At 41.4% G+C, this 24,612-nt stretch overlaps 1 protein-coding gene across 1 annotated transcript in view; it reads right to left on the minus strand.

Annotated features, from left to right (window-relative positions):
- Positions 1-3,080: 3,080 nt before the first annotated feature.
- sirt1 (sirtuin 1) overlaps positions 3,081-24,612 on the minus strand; it is a 32,769-nt gene continuing 11,237 nt past the window's right edge. The window contains exons 4-9 of the mRNA XM_034184923.1: positions 19,011-19,163; positions 13,074-13,221; positions 12,914-12,993; positions 12,395-12,578; positions 11,786-12,292; positions 3,081-4,637 (exon numbers count right to left, since the gene is read on the minus strand). Coding sequence (XP_034040814.1) covers positions 4,354-4,637; positions 11,786-12,292; positions 12,395-12,578; positions 12,914-12,993; positions 13,074-13,221; positions 19,011-19,163 — 1,356 coding nt within the window. The 3' untranslated portion in view covers positions 3,081-4,353. The remainder of the gene's footprint in view (positions 4,638-11,785; positions 12,293-12,394; positions 12,579-12,913; positions 12,994-13,073; positions 13,222-19,010; positions 19,164-24,612) is intronic.

The following is a 24,612-nucleotide window of genomic DNA, read 5'->3' on the forward strand; positions in this document are numbered from 1 at the left end:
ATAACTAAGGGATGGTTCAGGGTCACCTGATCCAGCCCTAACTATAAGCTTTAGCAAAAAGGAAAGTTTTAAGCCTAATCTTAAAAGTAGAGAGGGTGTCTGTCTCCCTGATCTGAATTGGGAGCTGGTTCCACAGGAGAGGAGCCTGAAAGCTGAAGGCTCTGCCTCCCATTCTACTCTTACAAACCCTAGGAACTACAAGTAAGCCTGCAGTCTGAGAGCGAAGCACTCTATTGGGGTGATATGGTACTATGAGGTCCCTAAGATAAGATGGGATCTGATTATTCAAGACCTTATAAGAAGAAGAATTTTAAATTCTATTCTAGAATTAACAGGAAGCCAATGAAGAGAGGCCAATATGGGTGAGATATGCTCTCTCCTTCTAGTCCCTGCCAGCACTCTAGCTGCAGCGTTTTGAATTAACTGAAGGCTTTTCAGGGAACTTTTAGGACAACCTGATAATAATGAATTACAATAGTCCAGCCTAGAGGAAATAAATGCATGAATTAGTTTTTCAGCATCACTCTGAGACACAGCACAGCAGTGTAACTCTATGCAGGCCCAGTGTGAAAGGGGCTTTACGTACAGTTTGTACATGACTCACTCCATTCCAGCTCATTATAGAAGCTTTGTGTGGACAACAATCTTTTTTGTGTGTGTGGACTTTGAGAACTGACTTAGCGTCATTTTATGGTGCTGAATCCAAATCTAAGCTCAGATTCCCTCTATCACATCACGCTTTTTCCTATGTTCTGTATACATTAAGGAAAATAAGTATTTGAACACCCTGCAATTTTGCAAGTTCTCCCACTTAGAAATCATGGAGGTGTCTGAAATTTTCATCTTAGGTGCATGTCCACTGTGAGAGACATAATCTAAAAAAAAAAAATCTGGAAATCAGAATGTTTGATTTTTTTTAAATAATTTATTTGTATGTTACTGCTGCAAATAAGTATTTGATCACCTGTGAAAATCAATGTTAATGTTTGGTACAGTAACCTTTGTTTGCAATTACAGAGGTCAAACGTTTCCTGTAGTTTTTCACCAAGTTTTCACACACTGCATCAGGGATTTTGGTCCACTCCTCCATACAGATCTTCTCCAAATCTTTTGCAGGGTGTTCAAATACTTATTTTCCTCACTGTAGATGGGTTATGCAAAAGTTGTACATTCACTCACGTTTGATTTCACTCAACATTCACGAAAGCACCTTCAAAGCATAGTTTTTAAACCAGGTTCGTGAAATGTGGACAATAATCGTAAAACTGTTTATGGTCCAGAAGAGGTGTGTGAGACTGTAGCTTTTGCTTCAGTGCGTGATATGAGAAATATGTTTCCATATCTCAAAAACGTGATGCGATTGGCAAAAACTAACAAAATTTGGATTCAGTGCCCCCAAATTACCCAAAATCCACTGGAAATCTCCATGCAAAAAAACATCATGTTGACCAGTGATTTATTACCACCCTTGAAAAATGTCAGCCAGGCTACATCTTTGAGACACCAATTCACCATAAAAACCTTCCAGTCACCAAGCACAAAGTCATATGTGATGTCAGTGGTTTCTGCCTGCAATATCCTCTAAAAATTAATGCCTGTTGATGGAACTTGTGCTTTATGTACGTTAATGCCTTTTCATGTCCGACCGGGTGTTAACACGCCGAGATGCAACACGTATTTGATCCACACATTGAAGAAGGTCTCGTTCATGTCACCCAGGTGGCAGCGACCAATGATCAACGGCACAGATCGAAGCCCGTCACCTGAGTCTTACTGTTCTTTCTTTGCTCATGCAAACAAAGCAGTTCCTGCTTCATTGTTTTGCAACTTGTAATGCTGTGTATCTGGAAAATAAAGAACATTCTATTCTCTTCGAAGCTCACTCTGGTATGTCGACTCATTTTTCTCTCAGGCCCGTCTTTGACGGCACTGAGATATGTAGAGGTCTTGCTCAGCAGCACGCTGCAGGTCCAAAGCACCACCCGCACTGGTGACCCACAACTTCCACATCGGTGCACCATGATATGAAATGTGAACCTCTACAGTGGTGACCCCCGACCTCTACAGCTACCTATTTTATAAACACTACCCAATCTAGAGGCCGTGGATCCCCATGGGCAATGCGCTAGCGAACCTTTAAAACTACGTCGTCAGATAGTATTTTAGAGAATTATGTGTGGACTACAATCTTATTTGCACTTTTGGGGTCATTCAAATTGGTAGGTGGTGCTGTGCTGAAAATTAAGGGTCCTGAAACTGCAACCTCCTGTTGCAGAAGTGTGACATATAAAACGTCTGCTCAAAAACTGCAAGATGACCCCAGATTGTTCGCTTGTATTTCCAAGCTGGGGAAAGGCATCATATTCAGGCCAATATCAGTCCTGGTGTTTTGGCCCCATTAAAATTGTTGACCACACAGAAACGTGCTGTACTACCTACACCACTGTTTAGGTAAAATTACTGTGGGTGGACTGAGGCACTAACTCCACAGTACAATATTACAATATCACTATTTGCTACAATATGTAATTATTTACATATTGTCGTGAATGTTTGAAGAAAAATGATTCCGACTGCAATTGTTTCCCACTTGCATATTTTCTAAATTGCCTGATTCTTTGGCAAGAGGTCCATTATTGTGTCTGCCAACGAAGTAATAAAATTGTTGCCATTTATTTATTTGTCTCTGTCTGTTAGCAAGATTGCATCAAATTTACTGCACAGATTTTGCACTACACATAGATATCAGGCCATGGAAAAGTCCACTTAATTTTGGAGATGATCTGGATCCCGACTGGTGGACATCAGAAATCTCTAATTGCTCGTTTCATCCATGCAGTAGTTGCCTTTTCCTGGCACCACGTTATCACGTAAAACAAAAAAAACCAATGTGATTCATTGCAAGCCCCACTGTGCAATTTCCACGTTATGTATTGTTCTACCCCTAAACTGACACGCTGCATTAAAGTTATTCATTCAAAACTCTGGGTGTTTTCCCTGAAAACTACATTTCAATGCTTGATACTACAGATGCATAATTTATATTTGATATAGTATGCCAGTCATAGCACAAAACAATAATTAATAAACTAAGCGTTTATTATAGGAAACTGTGTGCTACAATAAATAGAGAAATTAGGTTGAAAACCAATAAAATGTTACTTTTCATTCAATGGGTCCCCCCTACTTATTCGTTACCTAAGAACTTATATTTTGACCCTAAATTAATCCAAGAAGCAGATGAATGAGCTCAGAGGTGGTGGACATAAACACAGCAAATGTGAACTACCCATGTAGGAAATAAATGCATGTTCAAATTTTTTTTTTTTTCCTCAGTAATTTTACTGAAAACCCCCAGTTGGGGGAAAAAAATTCTAACAACGTAAGAATGTCCTTAAATTGTAAAAAAAACACGTTAACTGTTGGTGAACACATGCGTTCAACAACCAGACTCAAGGATGTGTCCGTACCAACAGCTGCACAGGCAGGACTAAATAAACCATGGTGACGCTGTTCTAAGAAACCTGACATGGGCAACAAAACCACTTCCATTTAAAACAAACACACAAAAGAAGGGGTGGGGGGTTGTCACATCTTCAATATGAACCCACAGAATATATTCCTAAGGTTTGTTACAACTTACATCTTTGTAAAGATAAAAACTATCTACTCTTTGATGCACATTTCTCACACCAGAGTATAAAAATAAGAGGTTTGATCATAAAAAGTAGCTGCCACATGTCAGAAGGAAAACTGTCAACAGGTAGATGTTTCCAAGACTTAAATTCTTACTTGAACACAGAAAGCGGAAGGACAATATAACGAGGTGACAAAGTCTTCTTTGGTCAAAATTAAAGAGCAGTCTTCCTTCCCCACACTGTTTACAGATTAGACGATGCCTTCAAGTAAACCCTCTGAAGACTATTGGTCTGAAAAGCAGTAGCTATGAAGCAACGCTAGCATGGACCAGTTGTAAAACACAGACTGCGCGGTCTGTTGCTACAGAGACTGTGACTGACATTTCAAGCGTGTTTCTGCTAGCTGCAAAGTAAAGAGTTCATCTCCTGGACTTTTGCATTCACCGCAATCTAGAGCTTCCACGAACATCTCATATGGGTGATGCACGACATCGCCTTGAGAGACGTGTTGGGAGGGGCTGTCTGCAACCTATTGTAGTCTGTGGGATTTCAGACCCTGCGTGTGATCAAATGGACACAAAGAAAAATGTGCAATCCATATAAACAAAGTCCCCAATTTCAACCTCATTAAATCAGGATAATGAGGCTAAATGATATGAAACATATACAGATATAAAACAGAGAGTTAGTGTTGTGCTGACTGGATACACCACATTTAAAGGTGTGAGACGCTCCTTTCAGAGTTACTGTCCATCTGCACACTCATCGAGGCTCCGTCAGGAAAGTTATGCTCCACTCTGTCTCTGAGGCACTTTTCGCCATCCGCTGATAGAACTCTTGCTTCCTCAGATCCGCCAAAGCCTTCGGCTTCATCCGCGCAGCAATCAGACTCCTCGCTGTCGCTGCAGCAAGAGCTGGATGCGTCGTCCTCAGAGTCTGAATAAACTTCAGCCCCATGGAAGATGTACTGATTTGGCGCTTGAAAAAGGTACTGACCTGCTGTTGAAACACAAGTGGGCAAAAACAAGTGAGTACATAAATGTATTCAACATTAATGTAACACTCAACCCGCCATAATATTTTAAGTGGACGATACATAGTTCCAGAGATGATACACTCACTCACTCATCTTCAACTGCTTAATACAATTCAGAGTTGTAGGGGTTGGAGCCTATCCCAGCAATCACAGGGCGTGAGGCAGGCTCACCCTGGACAGGACGCCAGTCTGTCGCAGGGCCACATATAGACAAACACCGGAGCACCCAGAGGAAACCCACACAAGCACGAGAACATGCAAACTCCACACAGAAAGACCACATGTGGGAATCGATCCCATGATCTTCTTGCTATGAGGCAGCAGTGCTAACCACTAATCCACCATCCCATCCCATACGCTCCTGTTATGAGTTTATCTCTACAGGTGCATGAATTAAATGGTTTAAACATACTTCTGGACAATTTGGATGTCAACCATTTAATTATAAATAAAATGAGATTCATTAACAGTTTGAATCCACTTAGACAAATCACAAATAAATCCATCACTACTGCACTTCGTTTCAACACCACCGAGTGAGCCTGAAACCCATTCAGTGGTTTGCATTTGAAAACTTTATTGAATTGTGCAAAATTGCACTGAACAGTCTGTCTTCTGAAGCACATCAAAGTCAAATGGCTCCGAATGTTCATAAACTATAGGTTTGGGATTGTTTATTATCATTGGATTATATTGTTTTAAAGCTGCACTTGGCTCTAAAATTATTGTGATGTCTGCTTGTGGAGTTCCAGCAGATCCCAGCCCTCATCACGGGACAACATGAAGACACGATACATGCTAACTGATCTGAATGACATCAGGGCGCGCATTCCATTCTCAACTCCTGATATTTCAGAATGATTATTTCCACATTTAGAACCCTACGTGCACCAGTCCCCATGGTGTTCACGAGAACGGGCAGCTCCTCCTTCTCCATTCATAAATGCTTATTTGTCAATGTAACGCTGCACTGAGATTTACTCAGTTACTATACTCAACAAAAATATAAATGCAACACTTTTGGTTTTGCTCCCATTTTGTATGAGATGAACTCAAAGATCTAAAACTTTTTCCACATACACAATATCACCATTTCCCTCAAATATTGTTCACAAACCAATCTAAATCTGTGATAGTGAGCACTTTTCCTTTGCTGAGATAATCAATCCCACCTCACAGGTGTGCCATATCAAGATGCTGATTAGACACCATGATTAGTGCACAGGTGTGCCTTAGACTGCCCACAGTAAAAGGCCACTCTGAAAGGTGCAGTTTTATCACACAGCACAATGCCACAGATGTCGCAAGATTTGAGGGAGCGTGCAATTGGCATGCTGACAGCAGGAATGTCAACCAGAGCTGTTGCTTGTGTATTGAATGTTCATTTCTCTACCATAAGCCATCTCCAAAGGCGTTTCAGAGAATTTGGCAGTACATCCAACCGGCCTCACAACCGCAGACCACGTGTAACCACACCAGCCCAGGACCTCCACATCCAGCATGTTCACCTCCAAGATCGTCTGAGTCCAGCCACTTGGACAGCTGCTGAAACAATCGGTTTGCATAACCAAAGAATTTCTGTCCAAACTGTCAGAAACCGTCTCAGGGAAGCTCATCTGCATGCTCGTCGTCCTCATCGGGGTTTCGACCTGACTCCAGTTCGTCGTCGTAACCGACTTGAGTGGGCAAATGCTCACATTCGCTGGCGTTTGGCACGTTGGAGAGGTGTTCTCTTCACGGATGAATCCCGGTTCACACTGTCCAGGGCAGATGGCAGACAGCGTGTGTGGCGTCGTGTGGGTGAGCGGTTTTCTGATGTCAATGTTGTGGATCGAGTGGCCCATGGTGGCGGTGGGGTTATGGTATGGGCAGGCGTCTGTTATGGACAAAGAACACAGGTGCATTTTATTGATGGCATTTTGAATGCACAGAGATACCGTGACGAGATCCTGAGGCCCATTGTTGTGCCATACATCCAAGAACATCACCTGATGTTGCAGCAGGATAATGCACGGCTCCATGTTGCAAGGATCTGTGCACAATTCTTGGAAGCTGAAAATGTCCCAGTTCTTGCATGGCCGGCATACTCACCAGACATGTCACCCATTGAGCATGTTTGGGATGCTCTGGACCGGCATACACGACAGCGTGTACCAGTTCCTGCCAATATCCAGCAACTTCGCACAGCCATTGAAGAGGAGTGGACCAACATTGACAACCTGATCAACTCTATGCGAAGGAGATGTGTTGCACTGCATGAGGCAAATGGTGGTCACACCAGATACTGACTGGTATCCCCCCCCCCAATAAAACAAAACTGCACCTTTCAGAGTGGCCTTTTATTGTGGGCAGTCTAAGGCACACCTGTACACTAATCATGGTGTCTAATCAGCATCTTGATATGGCACACCTGTGAGGTGGGATGGATTATCTCAGCAAAGGAGAAGTGCTCACTATCACAGATTTAGACTGGTTTGTGAACAATATTTGAGGGAAATGGTGATATTGTGTATGTGGAAAAAGTTTTAGATCTTTGAGTTCATCTCATACAAAATGGGAGCAAAACCAAAAGTGTTGCATTTATATTTTTGAGTGTATTTTAAAAATGCGTGTGGGTGTGTGATGCCACTAAATGTTACCATGGTATTTTATAAAGTAGCCTGGCAACTGTGACAACCAGCGGGAGCTACTGAAAAGCTTGTGTTGCTGTTTTGTGTGTAGTGTGTGCAGTGTGTGTGTGTGTGTGTGTGTATATGGTGGAGCTGCCTGAACCCCGCACTCAGTGAAACTACAACACAAAGATTGTGAGCAGAAACGACAGGAAAACATTCTAAGGATTTTTCTTTTTTCCTGGCTTTGACACCGCTTCCAGGTGTTTTAATGATAATAGAACTGTTTATTCTGGCATCATGTAGCCACTAAAACAGTGACATTGTTATCAACGTAAAGCTCAGAAAAAAAAAAAGAAAAAAAAGAGATCAAGGTCATGTTTGTGTATCACACCATAAGATGATCAAGTAGTTGTTCAGCAAAGATTTAATGAACGGGATGAGTTTGGTGTTTAAAACACAAGTATACAACCCCAATTCCAATGAAGTTGGGACATTGTGTAAAATGTAAATAAAAACATAATACATTGATTTGCAAATCCTCTTAAACCTATATTCATTTGAATACACCACAAAGACAAGATATTTAATGTTCAAACTGATAAACTTTATTGTTTTTGTGCAAATATTTGCTCATTTTGAAATGGATGCCTGCAACATGTTTCTAAAAAGCTGGGACAGTGGTATGTTTAACACTGTTACTTCACCTTTCCTTCTAACAACACTCAATAAGCGTTTGGGAACTGAGGACACTAATTGTTGAAGCTTTATAGGTGGAATTCTTTCCCATTCTTGCTTGATGTACGACTTCAGTTGTTCAACAGTCCGGGGTCTCCGTTGTCGTATTTTGCGCATCATAATCAATCAATCAATCAATTTTTTTTTATATAGCGCCAAATCACAACAAACAGTTGCCCCAAGGCGCTTTATATTGTAAGGCAAGGCCATACAATAATGATGTAAAACCCCAACGGTCAAAACGACCCCCTGTGAGCAAGCACTTGGCTACAGTGGGAAGGAAAAACTCCCTTTTAACAGGAAGAAACCTCCAGCAGAACCAGGCTCAGGGAGGGGCAGTCTTCTGCTGGGACTGGTTGGGGCTGAGGGAGAGAACCAGGAAAAAGACATGCTGTGGAGGGGAGCAGAGATCGATCACTAATGATTAAATGCAGAGTGGTGCATACAGAGCAAAAAGAGAAAGAAACAGTGCATCATGGGAACCCCCCAGCAGTCTACGTCTATAGCAGCATAACTAAGGGATGGTTCAGGGTCACCTGATCCAGCCCTAACTATAAGCTTTAGCAAAAAGGAAAGTTTTAAGCCTAATCTTAAAAGTAGAGAGGGTGTCTGTCTCCCTGATCTGAATTGGGAGCTGGTTCCACAGGAGAGGAGCCTGAAAGCTGAAGGCTCTGCCTCCCATTCTACTCTTACAAACCCTAGGAACTACAAGTAAGCCTGCAGTCTGAGAGCGAAGCGCTCTATTGGGGTGATATGGTACTACGAGGTCCCTAAGATAAGATGGGACCTGATTATTCAAAACCTTATAAGTAAGAAGAAGAATTTTAAATTCTATTCTAGAATTAACAGGAAGCCAATGAAGAGAGGCCAATATGGGTGAGATATGCTCTCTCCTTCTAGTCCCCGTCAGCACTCTAGCTGCAGCATTTTCTGCAGCATAATGCGCCACACATTTTCAATGGGCGACAGGTCTGGACTGCAGGCAGGCCAGTCTAGTACCCGCACTCTTTTACTACGAAGCCACACTGTTGTAACACGTGCAGAATGTGGTTTGGCATTGTCTTGTTGAAATAAGCAGGGACGTCCCTGAAAAAGACGTTGCTTAGATGGCAGCATGTGTTGCTCCAAAACCTGGATGTACCTTTCAGCATTGATGGTGCCATCACAGATGTGTAAGTTGTCTATGCCATGGGCACTAACACACCCCCATACCATCACAGATGCTGGCTTTTGAACTTTGCACTGGTAACAATCTGGATGGTCTTTTTCCGCTTTTGTCCAGAGGACATGGCGTTCATGATTTCCAAAAACAATCTGAAATGTGGACTTAGACCACAGCACACTTTTCCACTTTGTGTCTGTCCATTTCAAATGAGCTCGGGCCCAGAGAAGGCGGCGGCGTTTCTGGATGTTGTTGATGTATGTCTTTCACTTTGCATGGTAGAGTTTTAACTTGCACTTGTAGATGTCGCGACGAACTGTGTTAACTGACAATGGTTTTCTGAAGTGTTCCTGAGCCCACACGGTAAGATCCTTTACATAATGATGTCGGTTTTTAATGCAGTGCCACCTGAGGGATCGAAGGTCACGGGCATTCAGTGTTGGTTTTTGGCCTTGCCGCTTACGTGTAGAAAGTTCTCCAGATTCTCTGAACCTTCTGATTATATTATGGACTGTAGATGATGGAATTCCTAAATTCCTTGCAACTGAACTTTGAGAAACATTGTTCTTAAACTGCTGGACTATTTTTACATGCAGTTGTTCACAAAGTGGTGATCCTCACCCCATCTTTGCTTGTGAATGACTGAGCCTTTTGGGAATGCTTCTTTTATACCCAATCATGACACTCACCCGTTTCCAAACAGGTGGTCTTTCAGCATTCATCAACTTTACGAGTCTTTTGTTGCCCCTGTCCCAACTTTTTTGAAATGTGTTGCAGGCATCCATTTTAAAATGAGCAAATATTTGCATAAAAATAATAAAAGTCTATCAGTTTGAACATTACATATCTTGTCTTTGTGGTGTTTTCAACTGATTATAGGTTGAAGAGGATTTACAATTCATTGTATTCTGTTTTTATTTACATTTCACACAACGTCCCAACTTCATTAAAATTGGGGTTGTAATACAGGTGGTTTGTATTTGTCTAATGGTGGGTGTGGTCTCAAGTGATTAACACCTTATATCAAGGTGTGCATAATTATTAGGCAGTTTCTTTCCCTAAGGCAAAACTGGTCCAAAAAGAGATTGGGGCATGATCACCAAACAATGCAATGGTTTGTTGCAAACAGTTAACAGGTTCCCATGAAATGTGAAATGTGAAAACTGCAAATAATTCAATTTATTCTATCTATACAGTGTCAAATGAGGGGGGTGGTGGCAGAGTAGTTAGTGCGCTTGGTTTCAGTGTGCAAAGTTCAGGGTTCAAATCCCACCCGTGCCACGTGTCTCTGTGTAATGTAGGGATCAGGAAGGACATTCATTAAATGTGTGCCAAATCAACATGCAGATCTACCTTGGATCTGCTGTGGGGACCTCAAGTGGAAGACAAGGGAGCAGCTGGCGGAACTTACTATGCAGCGTCAAATCACAATAACGCTGCCTCAAGGCGGTTCACATGATATGAGTAGGATCTAACCTTACCAACCCCCCAAATACCTTAAGAAGAATTAAGTATGACAACCAGGAACCAATTATCCAGCAGCGCCACAATATTTCAGAACTGCAACTTACTTGAAGTGTCCAGAAGTACAAGGTGTTCAGTGCTCAGAGACAGCCAACATAAGGAACGCTGAAACATGACCGCTACTGAATAAGACTCCTAATGAAATGTCAAGATTGGGCCAAAAATAATAAACAGTTTAAAGGTTTTATGGACAGATGAAATAAGAATGACTCTTGATGGACCAGATGGATGGGTTAGTGGCTGCATCACAAATGGACAGAGAGCACCACTTTCAAATACCAGCAAGGCGGGGGAGGGGTACTGGTATGGGCCGCTATTACGAAGCATGAGCTCATTAAGACCTTTTCAGATTGAAAATAGACTTAAAAATCAACTCCCAAACCTGCTGCCAGTTTTTAGAAGATACTTTCTTCAAGGAAAATGACTATCATTCAAGGCCAATGCTCCATCAAAATGCATCCAAGCTCCACTGCTTGGCCAATCACCAAAGGCCTCAAAGGTGACAGAATCATGACATGGCCCCCTTCATCATCGGACTTAAACCCACTGAGAACTTGTGGATCCTTGTTAAATGTGAGCACTACAGTGAGGGAAAACAATCCACCTCTGGACACCATCTGGGAGGCTGTGATCACTGCTGCACAAAATGTTGATCAACCGATCAAGAATTTGACAGACATTTGACAGACTCCATAGATGGAAGGTTCATGACAGTTACTGAAAAAGAAGGGCGGCCATACTGGTCACTGAATATGTTTGAAAATGTCAAAAGTGTTTTGTTGATATGTCATCCTACTCCAATAAACAAAAATAAATAAGTGAGATGGTAAAATTTTCATTTTTCAAAATTCTGCACAAGAATAGTTGCCCATTAACTGCACACGTTCCCGTGAGAAAGCCCAAACTTACTTTTGCTTTGTTAAACATTAAGGTTTGAGGTTTATTAACATTTTGGAATGACTGAGAGCACTGCATTTGTTCACCAATAAGATTAATCCTCAGCAACACAGCTTTCCCAATAATTGCGCACGCAGAGCAACTTCAAGCTCAGTTAAGACGTCACGATGTAAAAGCTTACTCTCAAGGCGCTTGCTGATTGGACTTCTGTTAAGTTGACTCATCCAACGTCGCCTATGAAAATCAAGGTTGGGGTTCTGGCTCTTTCCATCAGCGGCATCTTCAGCTGGTGACTCTAAAGGCTCGGCCGTCTCTTCGCTGGGACACTGAGCATTGGGACAAGGCTCTGGAGGCGCTACGTGGTCACCAGCATGGACACTGACATTTTCCGTCTGCTCTGAAGGCTCGGTTACAGAGCCAGTGCTGCACTGCTTCTGCTCCTCCGGTGCTGCATTGCTTGAAGTGGACAAGGCCTCACGTGGTGGCTGTTCAGGTAATCGGGGAGGCTTCTCTGTGATCTCAGTGAGTCTTACAGTGTTAAAACACAGCTGTTCAAAGTCTCCACCCAATCGATGACACAGCTCATTGACAATGACATCACAATCCCCAAGCAGTTCCACATCAAAGTTGAGGTGAGGCAGCTGCTCCCTGTTAATGAGGACCTGAGGCACGTCATGAGGAATGGCATCTGGACAAAACAAACACCTTCAGATTTACTACAAACACAATAAAATGTGCTGCATGCATCTGACAGAGACAAACGAGAAAAATGTGTGCGACTACAACATACTTGGGATCAGGGCAACCGGTCGAACTTTCAGTGAAGAACCAATGACTATCAAAAGGTCCACCTCATCTTTGTCCTGCTTCATGGCTCTATGAAACATTTCTGGAAGATTCTCACCAAAGAAGACAATGTCTGGTTTCATGATTGCCAAAGAAATGTCTGGACACCGTGGACAGTGAGGGACAGCCTGGAGAAAAATTTTAAGGGCAACTCTATATTGGTCAAATTCCAACACTGAGACTGCAGTCAAACTACAGTCAGCATCCACAAAAGCAGCAGTTCTACTTTGTACTTTACTTCTATTTGCTGACATTTTAGTGCATCAATGTGATGCAACAAAGCTACAATCATGTAAAATTTCACTGTCTCAGCCTGACCGCATCAACACAAATCAGTTTGCACTACAGCTAAACCTTGTGTTTGCTTTGCTTCATACAATATGTCGTGGCTTTTTGAGAATGCAGTGCTAAATATTGCAATTAAATGTGAAGTGTCATTCACATTTAATAGTTCAGCAAATACCTGGTTCAAGACGTCTTCCCTTATAGCCTCACAATCCACTTTATGTTTACAGACGAGACACGATGCAGTTGCAAACGACCCTGAAAAAAAAGTTATTTACCTTATATATTTAAAAAAGAAAAAGACCAAAAAGAGAGACATCTTTAGAGAAAGCACTTACCATGGCACTGGATAATCCGCTGAACACCAGCCACTTGTTCTAACGTATCGATGTTCTGTGTGTAGTTGCGCAGCAGCTTCCCATGTTTATCCAGCAAAGAAATGAACTTGTGACAGGGTGAAGGCTGGAACTGGCCAGGATAGATCTCCTGTAAGGAAGAACCAACCCAAACAAGGATTTGTCAAGCTTGCTATAAAGTTGTCCAAGAAAGACTTTTCTTTGCACTGTACTCATATATGTAAAGCAGTTACCATACTAGCTTTAATACACACCACAATCAATCAATCAATAAAAAAAAACAAAAACCAAAAAAAAACACTTTTTACTACCGAGTACCATTTTGAGTTGCTGCAATGACATTTTAGCAAAATGGACATGCCCTGCTGCATCATTTTTTCACTTTGATTTTTAGGATGTCTTTGAATTCAGCCCTCTGTAGGTTGACAGTTTTCATTTCCTGTTCCGGAGCACAGCGGTGTTTTTCTGTATCTGTTAGCTGTTTAATCTGCGCAGTTAGATTGATCTAGTTATCTAGATTACGATTTGTTTCCCAGTGTAATCTTTACGTGCCTTAACTAAAGCACTCCTTCTGCTGAATCACCTCTAAATTATTTACACATTATTCACTTTGCGTGTTTTTAGGAATCCGCTAGCTTAGCGTAGCTACTAGCTCTTAGCCGATTTAGCATGGCGGCTTCTCCTGTCTCTCCCGCACTTTTCTGCTCTGGGTGTGAAATGTTTAGTTATTCCTCGGCCTCCTTTAGCAGTAACGGTACTTGTAATAAGTGTAGCTTATTCGTAGCTTTGGAGGCCAGGCTGGGCGAATTGGAGACTCGGCTCCGCACCGTGGAAAATTCTACAGCTAGCCAGGCCCCTGTAGTCGGTGCGGACCAAAGTAGCTTAGCCGCCGTTAGTTACCCCCTGGCAGATCCTGAGCAGCCAGGAAAGCAGGCCGACTGGGTGACTGTGAGGAGGAAGCGTAGCCCTAAACAGAAGCCCCGTGTACACCGCCAACCCGTTCACATCTCTAACCGTTTTTCCCCACTCGACGACACACCCGCCGAGGATCAAACTCTGGTTATTGGCGACTCTGTTTTGAGAAATGTGAAGTTAGCGACACCAGCAACCATAGTCAATTGTCTTCCGGGGGCCAGAGCAGGCGACATTGAAGGAAATTTGAAACTGCTGGCTAAGGCTAAGCGTAAATTTGGTAAGATTGTAATTCACGTCGGCAGTAATGACACCCGGTTACGCCAATCGGAGGTCACTAAAATTAACATTAAATCGGTGTGTAACTTTGCAAAAACAATGTCGGACTCTGTAGTTTTCTCTGGGCCCCTCCCCAATCGGACCGGGAGTGACATGTTTAGCCGCATGTTCTCCTTGAATTGCTGGCTGTCTGAGTGGTGTCCAAAAAATGAGGTGGGCTTCATAGATAATTGGCAAAGCTTCTGGGGAAAACCTGGTCTTGTTAGGAGAGACGGCATCCATCCCACTTTGGATGGAGCAGCTCTCATTTCTAGAAATCTGGCCAATTTTCTTAAATCCTCCAAACCGTGACTATCCAGGGTTGGGACCAGGAAGCAGAGTTGTAGTCTTACACACCTCTCTGCAGCTTCTCTCCCCCTGCCATCCCCTCATTACCCCATCCCCGTAGAGACGGTGCCTGCTCCCAGACTACCAATAACCAGCAAAAATCTATTTAAGCATAAAAATTCAAAAAGAAAAAATAATATAGCACCTTCAACTGCACCACAGACTAAAACAGTTAAATGTGGTCTATTAAACATTAGGTCTCTCTCTTCTAAGTCCCTGTTGGTAAATGATATAATAATTGATCAACATATTGATTTATTCTGCCTAACAGAAACCTGGTTACAGCAGGATGAATATGTTAGTTTAAATGAGTCAACACCCCCGAGTCACACTAACTGTCAGAATGCTCGTAGCACGGGCCGGGGCGGAGGATTAGCAGCAATCTTCCATTCCAGCTTATTAATTAATCAAAAACCCAGACAGAGCTTTAATTCATTTGAAAGCTTGTCTCTTAGTCTTGTCCATCCAAATTGGAAGTCCCAAAAACCAGTTTTATTTGTTATTATCTATCGTCCACCTGGTCGTTACTGTGAGTTTCTCTGTGAATTTTCAGACCTTTTGTCTGACTTAGTGCTTAGCTCAGATAAGATAATTATAGTGGGCGATTTTAACATCCACACAGATGCTGAGAATGACAGCCTCAACACTGCATTTAATCTATTATTAGACTCTATTGGCTTTGCTCAAAAAGTAAATGAGTCCACCCACCACTTTAATCATATCTTAGATCTTTTTCTGACTTATGGTATGGAAATAGAAGACTTAACAGTATTCCCTGAAAACTCCCTTCTGTCTGATCATTTCTTAATGACATTTACATTTACTCTGATGGACTACCCAGCAGTGGGGAATAAGTTTCATTACACTAGAAGTCTTTCAGAAAGCGCTGTAACTAGGTTTAAGGATATGATTCCTTCTTTATGTTCTCTAATGCCATATACCAACACAGTGCAGAGTAGCTACCTAAACTCTGTAAGGGAGATAGAGTATCTCGTCAGTAGTTTTACATCCTCATTGAAGACAACTTTGGATGCTGTAGCTCCTCTGAAAGAGAGAGCTTTAAATCAGAAGTGTCTGACTCCGTGGTATAACTCACAAACTCGTAGCTTAAAGCAGATAACCCGTAAGTTGGAGAGGAAATGGCGTCTCACTAATTTAGAAGATCTTCACTTAGCCTGGAAAAAGAGTCTGTTGCTCTATAAAAAAGCCCTCCGTAAAGCTAGGACATCTTTCTACTCATCACTAATTGAAGAAAATAAGAACAACCCCAGGTTTCTTTTCAGCACTGTAGCCAGGCTGACAAAGAGTCAGAGCTCTATTGAGCTGAGTATTCCATTAACTTTAACTAGTAATGACTTCATGACTTTCTTTGCTAACAAAATTTTAACTATTAGAGAAAAAATTACTCATAACCATCCCAAAGACGTATCGTTATCTTTGGCTGCTTTCAGTGATGCCGGTATTTGGTTAGACTCTTTCTCTCCGATTGTTCTGTCTGAGTTATTTTCATTAGTTACTTCATCCAAACCATCAACATGTTTATTAGACCCCATTCCTACCAGGCTGCTCAAGGAAGCCCTACCATTATTTAATGCTTCGATCTTAAATATGATCAATCTATCTTTGTTAGTTGGCTATGTACCACAGGCTTTTAAGGTGGCAGTAATTAAACCATTACTTAAAAAGCCATCACTTGACCCAGCTATCTTAGCTAATTATAGGCCAATCTCCAACCTTCCTTTTCTCTCAAAAATTCTTGAAAGGGTAGTTGTAAAACAGCTAACTGATCATCTGCAGAGGAATGGTCTATTTGAAGAGTTTCAGTCAGGTTTTAGAATTCATCATAGTACAGAAACAGCATTAGTGAAGGTTACAAATGATCTTCTTATGGCCTCGGACAGTGGACTCATCTGTGCTTGTTCTGTTAGACCTCAGTGCTGCTTTTGATACTGTTGACCATAAAATTTTATTACAGAGATTAGAGCATGCCATAGGTATTAAAGGCACTGCGCTGCGGTGGTTTGAATCATATTTGTCTAATAGATTACAATTTGTTCATGTAAATGGGGAATCTTCTTCACAGACTAAAGTTAATTATGGAGTTCCACAAGGTTCTGTGCTAGGACCAATTTTATTCACTTTATACATGCTTCCCTTAGGCAGTATTATTAGACGGTATTGCTTAAATTTTCATTGTTACGCAGATGATACCCAGCTTTATCTATCCATGAAGCCAGAGGACACACACCAATTAGCTAAACTGCAGGATTGTCTTACAGACATAAAGACATGGATGACCTCTAATTTCCTGCTTTTAAACTCAGATAAAACTGAAGTTATTGTACTTGGCCCCACAAATCTTAGAAACATGGTGTCTAACCAGATCCTTACTCTGGATGGCATTACCCTGACCTCTAGTAATACTGTGAGAAATCTTGGAGTCATTTTTGATCAGGATATGTCATTCAAAGCGCATATTAAACAAATATGTAGGACTGCTTTTTTGCATTTACGCAATATCTCTAAAATCAGAAAGGTCTTGTCTCAGAGTGATGCTGAAAAACTAATTCATGCATTTATTTCCTCTAGGCTGGACTATTGTAATTCATTATTATCAGGTTGTCCTAAAAGTTCCCTAAAAAGCCTTCAGTTAATTCAAAATTCTGCAGCTCGAGTACTGACGGGGACTAGAAGGAGAGAGCATATCTCACCCATATTGGCCTCTCTTCATTGGCTTCCTTTTAATTCTAGAATAGAATTTAAAATTCTTCTTCTTACTTATAAGGTTTTGAATAATCAGGTCCCATCTTATCTTAGGGACCTCGTAGTACCATATCACCCCAATAGAGCGCTTCGCTCTCAGACTGCAGGCTTACTTGTAGTTCCTAGGGTTTGTAAGAGTAGAATGGGAGGCAGAGCCTTCAGCTTTCAGGCTCCTCTCCTGTGGAACCAGCTCCCAATTCAGATCAGGGAGACAGACACCCTCTCTACTTTTAAGATTAGGCTTAAAACTTTCCTTTTTGCTAAAGCTTATAGTTAGGGCTGGATCAGGTGACCCTGAACCATCCCTTAGTTATGCTGCTATAGACGTAGACTGCTGGGGGGTTCCCATGATGCACTGTTTCTTTCTCTTTTTGCTCTGTATGCACCACTCTGCATTTAATCATTAGTGATCGATCTCTGCTCCCCTCCACAGCATGTCTTTTTCCTGGTTCTCTCCCTCAGCCCCAACCAGTCCCAGCAGAAGACTGCCCCTCCCTGAGCCTGGTTCTGCTGGAGGTTTCTTCCTGTTAAAAGGGAGTTTTTCCTTCCCACTGTAGCCAAGTGCTTGCTCACAGGGGGTCGTTTTGACCGTTGGGGTTTTACATAATTATTGTATGGCCTTGCCTTACAATATAAAGCGCCTTGGGGCAACTGTTTGTTGTGATTTGGCGCTATATAAAAAAATTGATTGATTGATTGATTGACCTGGTTGAGCCCTACGTACCGGCTCGGGTCTTGCGTTCGCAGGGTGCAGGACTTGTTTGTGTTCCTAAGGTGAATTAAATGTCTGCAGGTTGCAGAGCTTTTTCTTATCGTGCCCCTGTTCTGTGGAATGATCTCCCTGTGCAAATAAGGCTGTCGGATTCTTTGGAGACCTTTAAGTCTAGACTTAAGACCTACCTGTTTTCCCAGTCTTATCGTTAGTATATTATGTTTTTATGTGCTTTTTTATTCTTTTTACGCTTATGTTTTTACTCTTTTATTGTGTCTTTTGATCTTTTAATTCATTTTGTATAATTTTGTATAAATAAATCACGGTAAAATTTTGAAGAAAATGTGACATTCCATAGAGGAATAATAATTTTCTCATCTGTACATAAGGAACATAAAAAGTGCTCCTTAACAATAGCCAGCAGACCCCTGAAATTACTGTTTCTAAAAGATATTCAAATTTTTTGAATAGATTCTGAATCATCCACGTCCACATCATAATGCATCTAAGAAATCAATTTCCCACCACCCCTAGCAGCCTCTCCCATCTCCGTCATTTATGTTAAGATTTCTTATGTGCCAATCAGCCAAAACGTCCTGTGATAAAAATTACATTACTCCACCTCTCCATATAAGACTAATCTCACAGAAATAGACCTTAATATGTGACTCAGACTTCACCCAGATGCGATGGATTCAAAAATGTAAAGTCCGGACTACCCTCCTAAAATCATTCTTCTAGTAGCGATATTCATTCAGTTGCAAAAACACCATAACTATCCTATATATTAATTCAACTTTACATCACTATTTATCACTGCAGATGCTGCATTCATTCATTCAAATAATTTCAAAGAGGAAACCAACCTTAGCAAACTTGAAAAAGGGTCGTGGGTCTTTCCTGAAGTATTCTATGTCAAACATAGATTGAGGGTCTGGAAGATCAGGAAAGTCGACAGCAAGTCGTGCATAAATTCCATCTCTGGAGCGAAAATCTGGTATTCCACATGAGACGGACACCTGACAAAGACACACAAGCAGTTCTGTTTTAAAATACTGGAGGTAAGAGGCCGGATCTCAGTGGATGTTTCAACTACATAGTCCCATGAGGTTTCATTCTGTCAACAAAGCTGAAGTATGCTCCCATTTCCCAGGAACTTTGACTCAATGAGTGAATCTCAGTTTCATTTTTACTTATTTTGCCCATGTTTGTTTCAGTCAACCGTTTCCATATCAGCTGACCACAACTCCATACAATATCACAGACTACTGGACCAGAAATGATTATGGAAAAATTTCCTGAATAAAAGCTAAAGCTACGGCACTAAAAGGTCAGGTTGTAAATTGTGCCGGTAGCATGGCCAAAACAGAGGGTCACCCCTTTGAGTCTGGTCTGCTTGAGGTTTCTTCCTCAAATCATCAGAGGGAGCTTTTCCTTGCCGCTGTTGCCCGTGTGCTTGCTCTGGGGGTTGGTAAGGTTAGACCTTAATTATGTAAAGCGCCTTGACCAACTTTTTTTGTAATTTGGCGCTATATAAATGAAAATAAATTGAAAATTGAAACATTCAGCAACCTTAATACAGTAATCTAAAACAGTCCGTTCACAAAATGAAAAATATACATTATTAATTTTAGGTCATATTGCCCACCCCTATAATATGCCAGTCATAGTTAATACCTGCACCCAGGCCACCCAATATGACAACCACTGCCCAGTCTGAAAAAAAGACAAAAAAAAAAAACAATCCAACATCCAAAACAAAGTTAGCATGTTAGCCTTAGCTTTCTTAGTAACTATCCACCTTATTCCTGACGGCGCTACTATAGAAGCAATTATGGCTGACACTTCCTGTGAAGACATCTGAAGTAGCAATGAGCCATTGTTGTCTAGTGGTTTTCATTTCCAGGACATGAGTATTTTATTCGTAGGATATTTCTGGTAGTATGTAAATCCTCAGCCAATCAGAAAGTCCGTACCCACTACATCATTCACATGATTAGCATACCAATGCACATGCGCTGAAATGTGAACAATCACAGGCCACCACTTCAAGTTAGACCACTGCAATGCATTCGGGGTAAAATGTACTGACAAATAAATGAGTCTTTATTCTGCAGATTACAATGTTTTATGCTATTGCTGTGGTGGTTGAAGTTTCTTGTTAAAATTATGTCTGTAGGTGTTTTTGATGTCTAAATTATGAAAGAACTTAAAATCATAAGTGAGTGTTTGGGTTGTAGTATGAGCTTTAAAATGCAGAGCTTCATGCTGTGAGTGTAGTGATGATGAAATAATCCTAGAAATTTCTCTTGATTGTTCACAAAAAGCAGACAACTTAATTGAAATTGTTTCTGGAGTCTGACTTGTTGCGTGTTTCAATCTTCAAACTAAAGAATCAATCCATAAAAATGTTTGAATTTCTTTTATGGAGCAATATATTAGTTTAAAGTTGTTTAAAGGAATGTATCACTCCATAATTTTTTAAAATTTGCTTTATGCAGTGACACCTTAGTTTAAATAACTTTAAACTAATGTATCACTCCACAAAAAACACTATGAAAAGACAAAGTTATTTAAACTAACTAAACTAACTGTTTTATGAAGAGATACGTTATACAGCTTATACAGCTTCATGATGAAGCGGTACAGAGGAGGATTTTCTTTAACCAAAACATCAAATCTACGCTTGCATCTCAGATATACCTTTTGGTAAATGGTAGCTGAACTTTGAAGTCTTCTTTTTAAGAAACTCCTCCTCTATACCACCTCATCATGAAGCTGTATAACTGGGGACACAAAATGCAAAACATGTGCTATGCAGAATTTCTCCAATCACAGCCAGAGAGTCACTCAGTTTTTGAGAACTGTCTACTCCACACAGATTTACCATACAGCATCACACTGTTTGTATTTCTTCATGACTGATGTAAATAAAGTCCAAGACATATTCAGTGACTTGGAAATGTTCATATATCCATCCCTCGACTTGTCTGAAGAAAACTGGTATTAAAACTGATTATTTACAGGTATTATACCAAAGTGTCCCATTACTTATGCAACCCATCATCTTGAATTTTATATTTTTAATTAATTTATATCAAGTTGTAAAGATCTGCTTTGAGTTTAAGGAAGGGAATTTCAGGAATTTTTATATTGAGAAGCCTGATTTCCTTTTTGTATTTGAAATGGCATAAATAAATTAAAATGTGTGAAATACCAAGGGGCTGAAGGCACCGCACTATGGGGGAGGAAACCACGGCCGGCACTGGCTCTGCTGTGATTGGTCATTTCTGAAGAGCGAGAGTTGATTGACAGCCTTCCTCTCTGACACGGACAACATCTGGGCAAGGACCTCTGCCCAGACGCTGTTGTCTTCTTCAGGGAGGTGGTGGCGTAATGGTTTGCACATGATTCAAGAGGTTTTACTTTGTCATCTGACAGTTAATAAACACAATTCCCTTTGATCGGTTTGGGTGTATAGTGTCAGACAAACCAGGTTTTATTAATGTAAAGCAATTTTTAGGACTTTGTCATTTACTATTAAATAATGCTGAATTTATGTGGACATGATTGTTGTAGAAAAGCTTCAGAGATCTGACGCTGAGATAGATGATGACTGGAGTGCAGTTTTTAGCAGAAACAAGGCGATAATCAGTTAAATGCTAATGATGTTCCGAAATGACGCGTGCGCAGTGAAAGTAGGGGGTCTGAACGGACAGGGGGACAAATCAGACCGTGATTCACTTCCCGACTGCAGCCAAGCTCCCAACTGGCACTTTCAACAGGAGTGCTGGGGAGGAATGCGAGACATGGGCTGAGGGCCCTTCTGGAAACAAGCTTAGGGCTTTTGTTGGCTACCCACATTAAATAAGAACCTCTTCTTCTTCTTCTGTGTATGCCTCTGCCCAGACGCCATTGTCTTCTTCATTTCAGCAGACCTCCGTGTCTGAGAGGAGGGCAGTCAAGTGCACTTCAAGAGGGCGGGGAAGCGCTGGTCACATATTCCTCCTCGCAAGCAGCACTATTTCCCTCACTCAGGGAGTAGTTTCCTCTGAGTACAGGCATGTGCATGAGATAATTTGCACACTCGCGATTATTATCTACACGTGTGAAATAATATAATATGCCCAAATGCACGTTTTATTGTGCAAGTGCTTTTGGCACTAATCTGATGCCATAATTACAGCAGAAAATCCCTGAAATTATTGTTAATATCTATCTTAGAAACATGTATATTATATAATATTATTGATTACAACACTTTAACCCATGATAATACTTTATTACATTCCTGCTGAAGGCGAGGTGAGGAACGATGACAGTCAGCAACTTTGCACTGGGTCAATATGTTCTTCCTGAAATCTTATATCTGCACAGTGATTCCCAGTGTTCTTGTTAAAATCTTTTATCTGCACAGAAGCACATCTTGTAACTACAAGCCTTCACTTATCATATGAAAGATGTATGAACAGGTAGTGGTTCGTCAATTGAATCGCCAACCCAAGGTCTTGTTTTTGCATCTTTCAAGTTTTGACCTAGTTAGTACATGGCCTAAAAACATGACATAACCTTTTTATTACGTGCCAAGCACATGACATTGGAGAACCGCCTCTTGATTGCTGTAAGCCAATAGAAATCTGGGTCCACCCATTGTAACAAGAGCAGTCTATGATTCTATAAAACATAATTGTAAATTGTGTTTGAGGTCCTTTTTGGATGGTGCTCCCGCACAAGCTCTGTCCTTTGAGAACCCAGATCTGTCTAACCTCACCTGAAAACTATATGATGTCTGTCCATAAAGTATCGTACCTTTTTATTTTTTTAACTATATGGATTTTGATTCATATGTTTTCACGACAGACAAGCTTGAACCCTCGTGCGCATGCGTGAGTTTTTCCACGCCTGTTGGTGATGTCATTCGCCTGTGAGCACGCCTTGTGGAAGGAGTGGTCCCGCCCCGTCGTCAGATTTTCATTGTCTGGAAATGGTGGAATGATTTGGGTTTTTTTTCCCGCATCAAAATTTTTTCAGAAGCTGTTAGAGACTGGCACCTGGAAACCATTCGAAAAATTTATCTGGCTTTCGGTGCAAATTTTACGGGCTTCACAGAGAATAAGGTCTGTTAGTACAGCTTTAAGGACCCCTTTAAGGACGCTCGGCACACCAAGCTGCGACAACGCGGCACAAGCCACCGGACCATTTCTAAACGGATGGCTCTGTGGATACGAGACCGTCGTGTGCTCTTTTTCTGGTTATCACAAGTACTGGACATCAGCCATTTTCCGGCAGATTTCACTTTTAACAAGAGATTTTGTCATGGAAAGCCGCGCGGAGGCTTCACACGTCACGACCGATTCCCTTTGGAAGCGAGACAAAGGAACACCTCCGTTTCGGCATGCCAGAGGACAAGTTCGGACATGCCTATCTCGGCTTTCAATGCTTACCAGTCGAGTGAGTTATAAGAGAAATTGTGGAGAGCTGGGCTTTCCACGACAAAATCTCTTGTTAAAAGTGAAATCTGCCAGAAAATGGTTGATGTCCAGCTCTTGTGATAACCAGAGAAAGTGCACACGACGGTCCCAGCTCCACACAGCCATCCATTTAGAAATGATCCGTTGGTTCGTGCCTGTCGTCGCGACTCGGAACCCGGCGCGCCGAGTGCCATTGTGGGCCATCCTTAAAGCTGTAGTAATAGTCCTTATTCTCTGTGAAGCCCGTAAAATTTTCACCGAAAGCCAGATAAATTTTTCGAATGGTTTCCAGGTGCCAGTCTCTAACAGCTTCTGAAAAAATTCTGATGGAAAAAAACCCCAAATCATTCCGCCATTTCCAGACAATGAAAATCCGCCGACGGGGCGGGACCACTCCTTCCACAAGGCGTGCTCATAGGCGAATGACGTCACCAAGAGGCGTGGAAAAACTCACGCATGCACACAAGGGTTCAAGCTTGTCTGACGTGAAAATGTGAATCAAATCCATATAGTTTAAAAAAAATAATAAAAAGGTACGATACTTTATGGACAGACCTCGTAAACTGTTCCTTTGTAATAACAGTTTCTTCGATCCTCTGTAGTACAACCAGAGGTGTCAATTGCTTTACAAAAGTGATCCGCTTTGAAGTTATTGATTCCAGAATTTTTGAATAGCCTTCCAACTTTACTTGGCAGAGAGCTGGAGCATTAGGTGGAACGATGTTTAATCAATCAAGTCCCATAACACAAATGGAGAATATTATTATTATTATTTCTTTTCCTTTACCTGAGGGACCATAACTTCAGTTTATGAACCGGCGAAGCAGGAGACATTAATGGTCCAGTCCATGCAAGAGAACTGTTGCGTATTGCCCCACAAAAAAGGCACATTAATAAGAGCCCCAAATGCTGAACTCTACCCTAGTGCCGGTGACGAACCACAGTAGCACATCTGAAATGGAGTCTCTTCACCCAAAGCAATAAAATGGATTAATGG

Source organism: Thalassophryne amazonica, chromosome 13 (genome assembly GCF_902500255.1).
Source record: "Thalassophryne amazonica chromosome 13, fThaAma1.1, whole genome shotgun sequence".
NCBI classification, from domain to species: Eukaryota; Metazoa; Chordata; class Actinopteri; order Batrachoidiformes; family Batrachoididae; genus Thalassophryne; species Thalassophryne amazonica.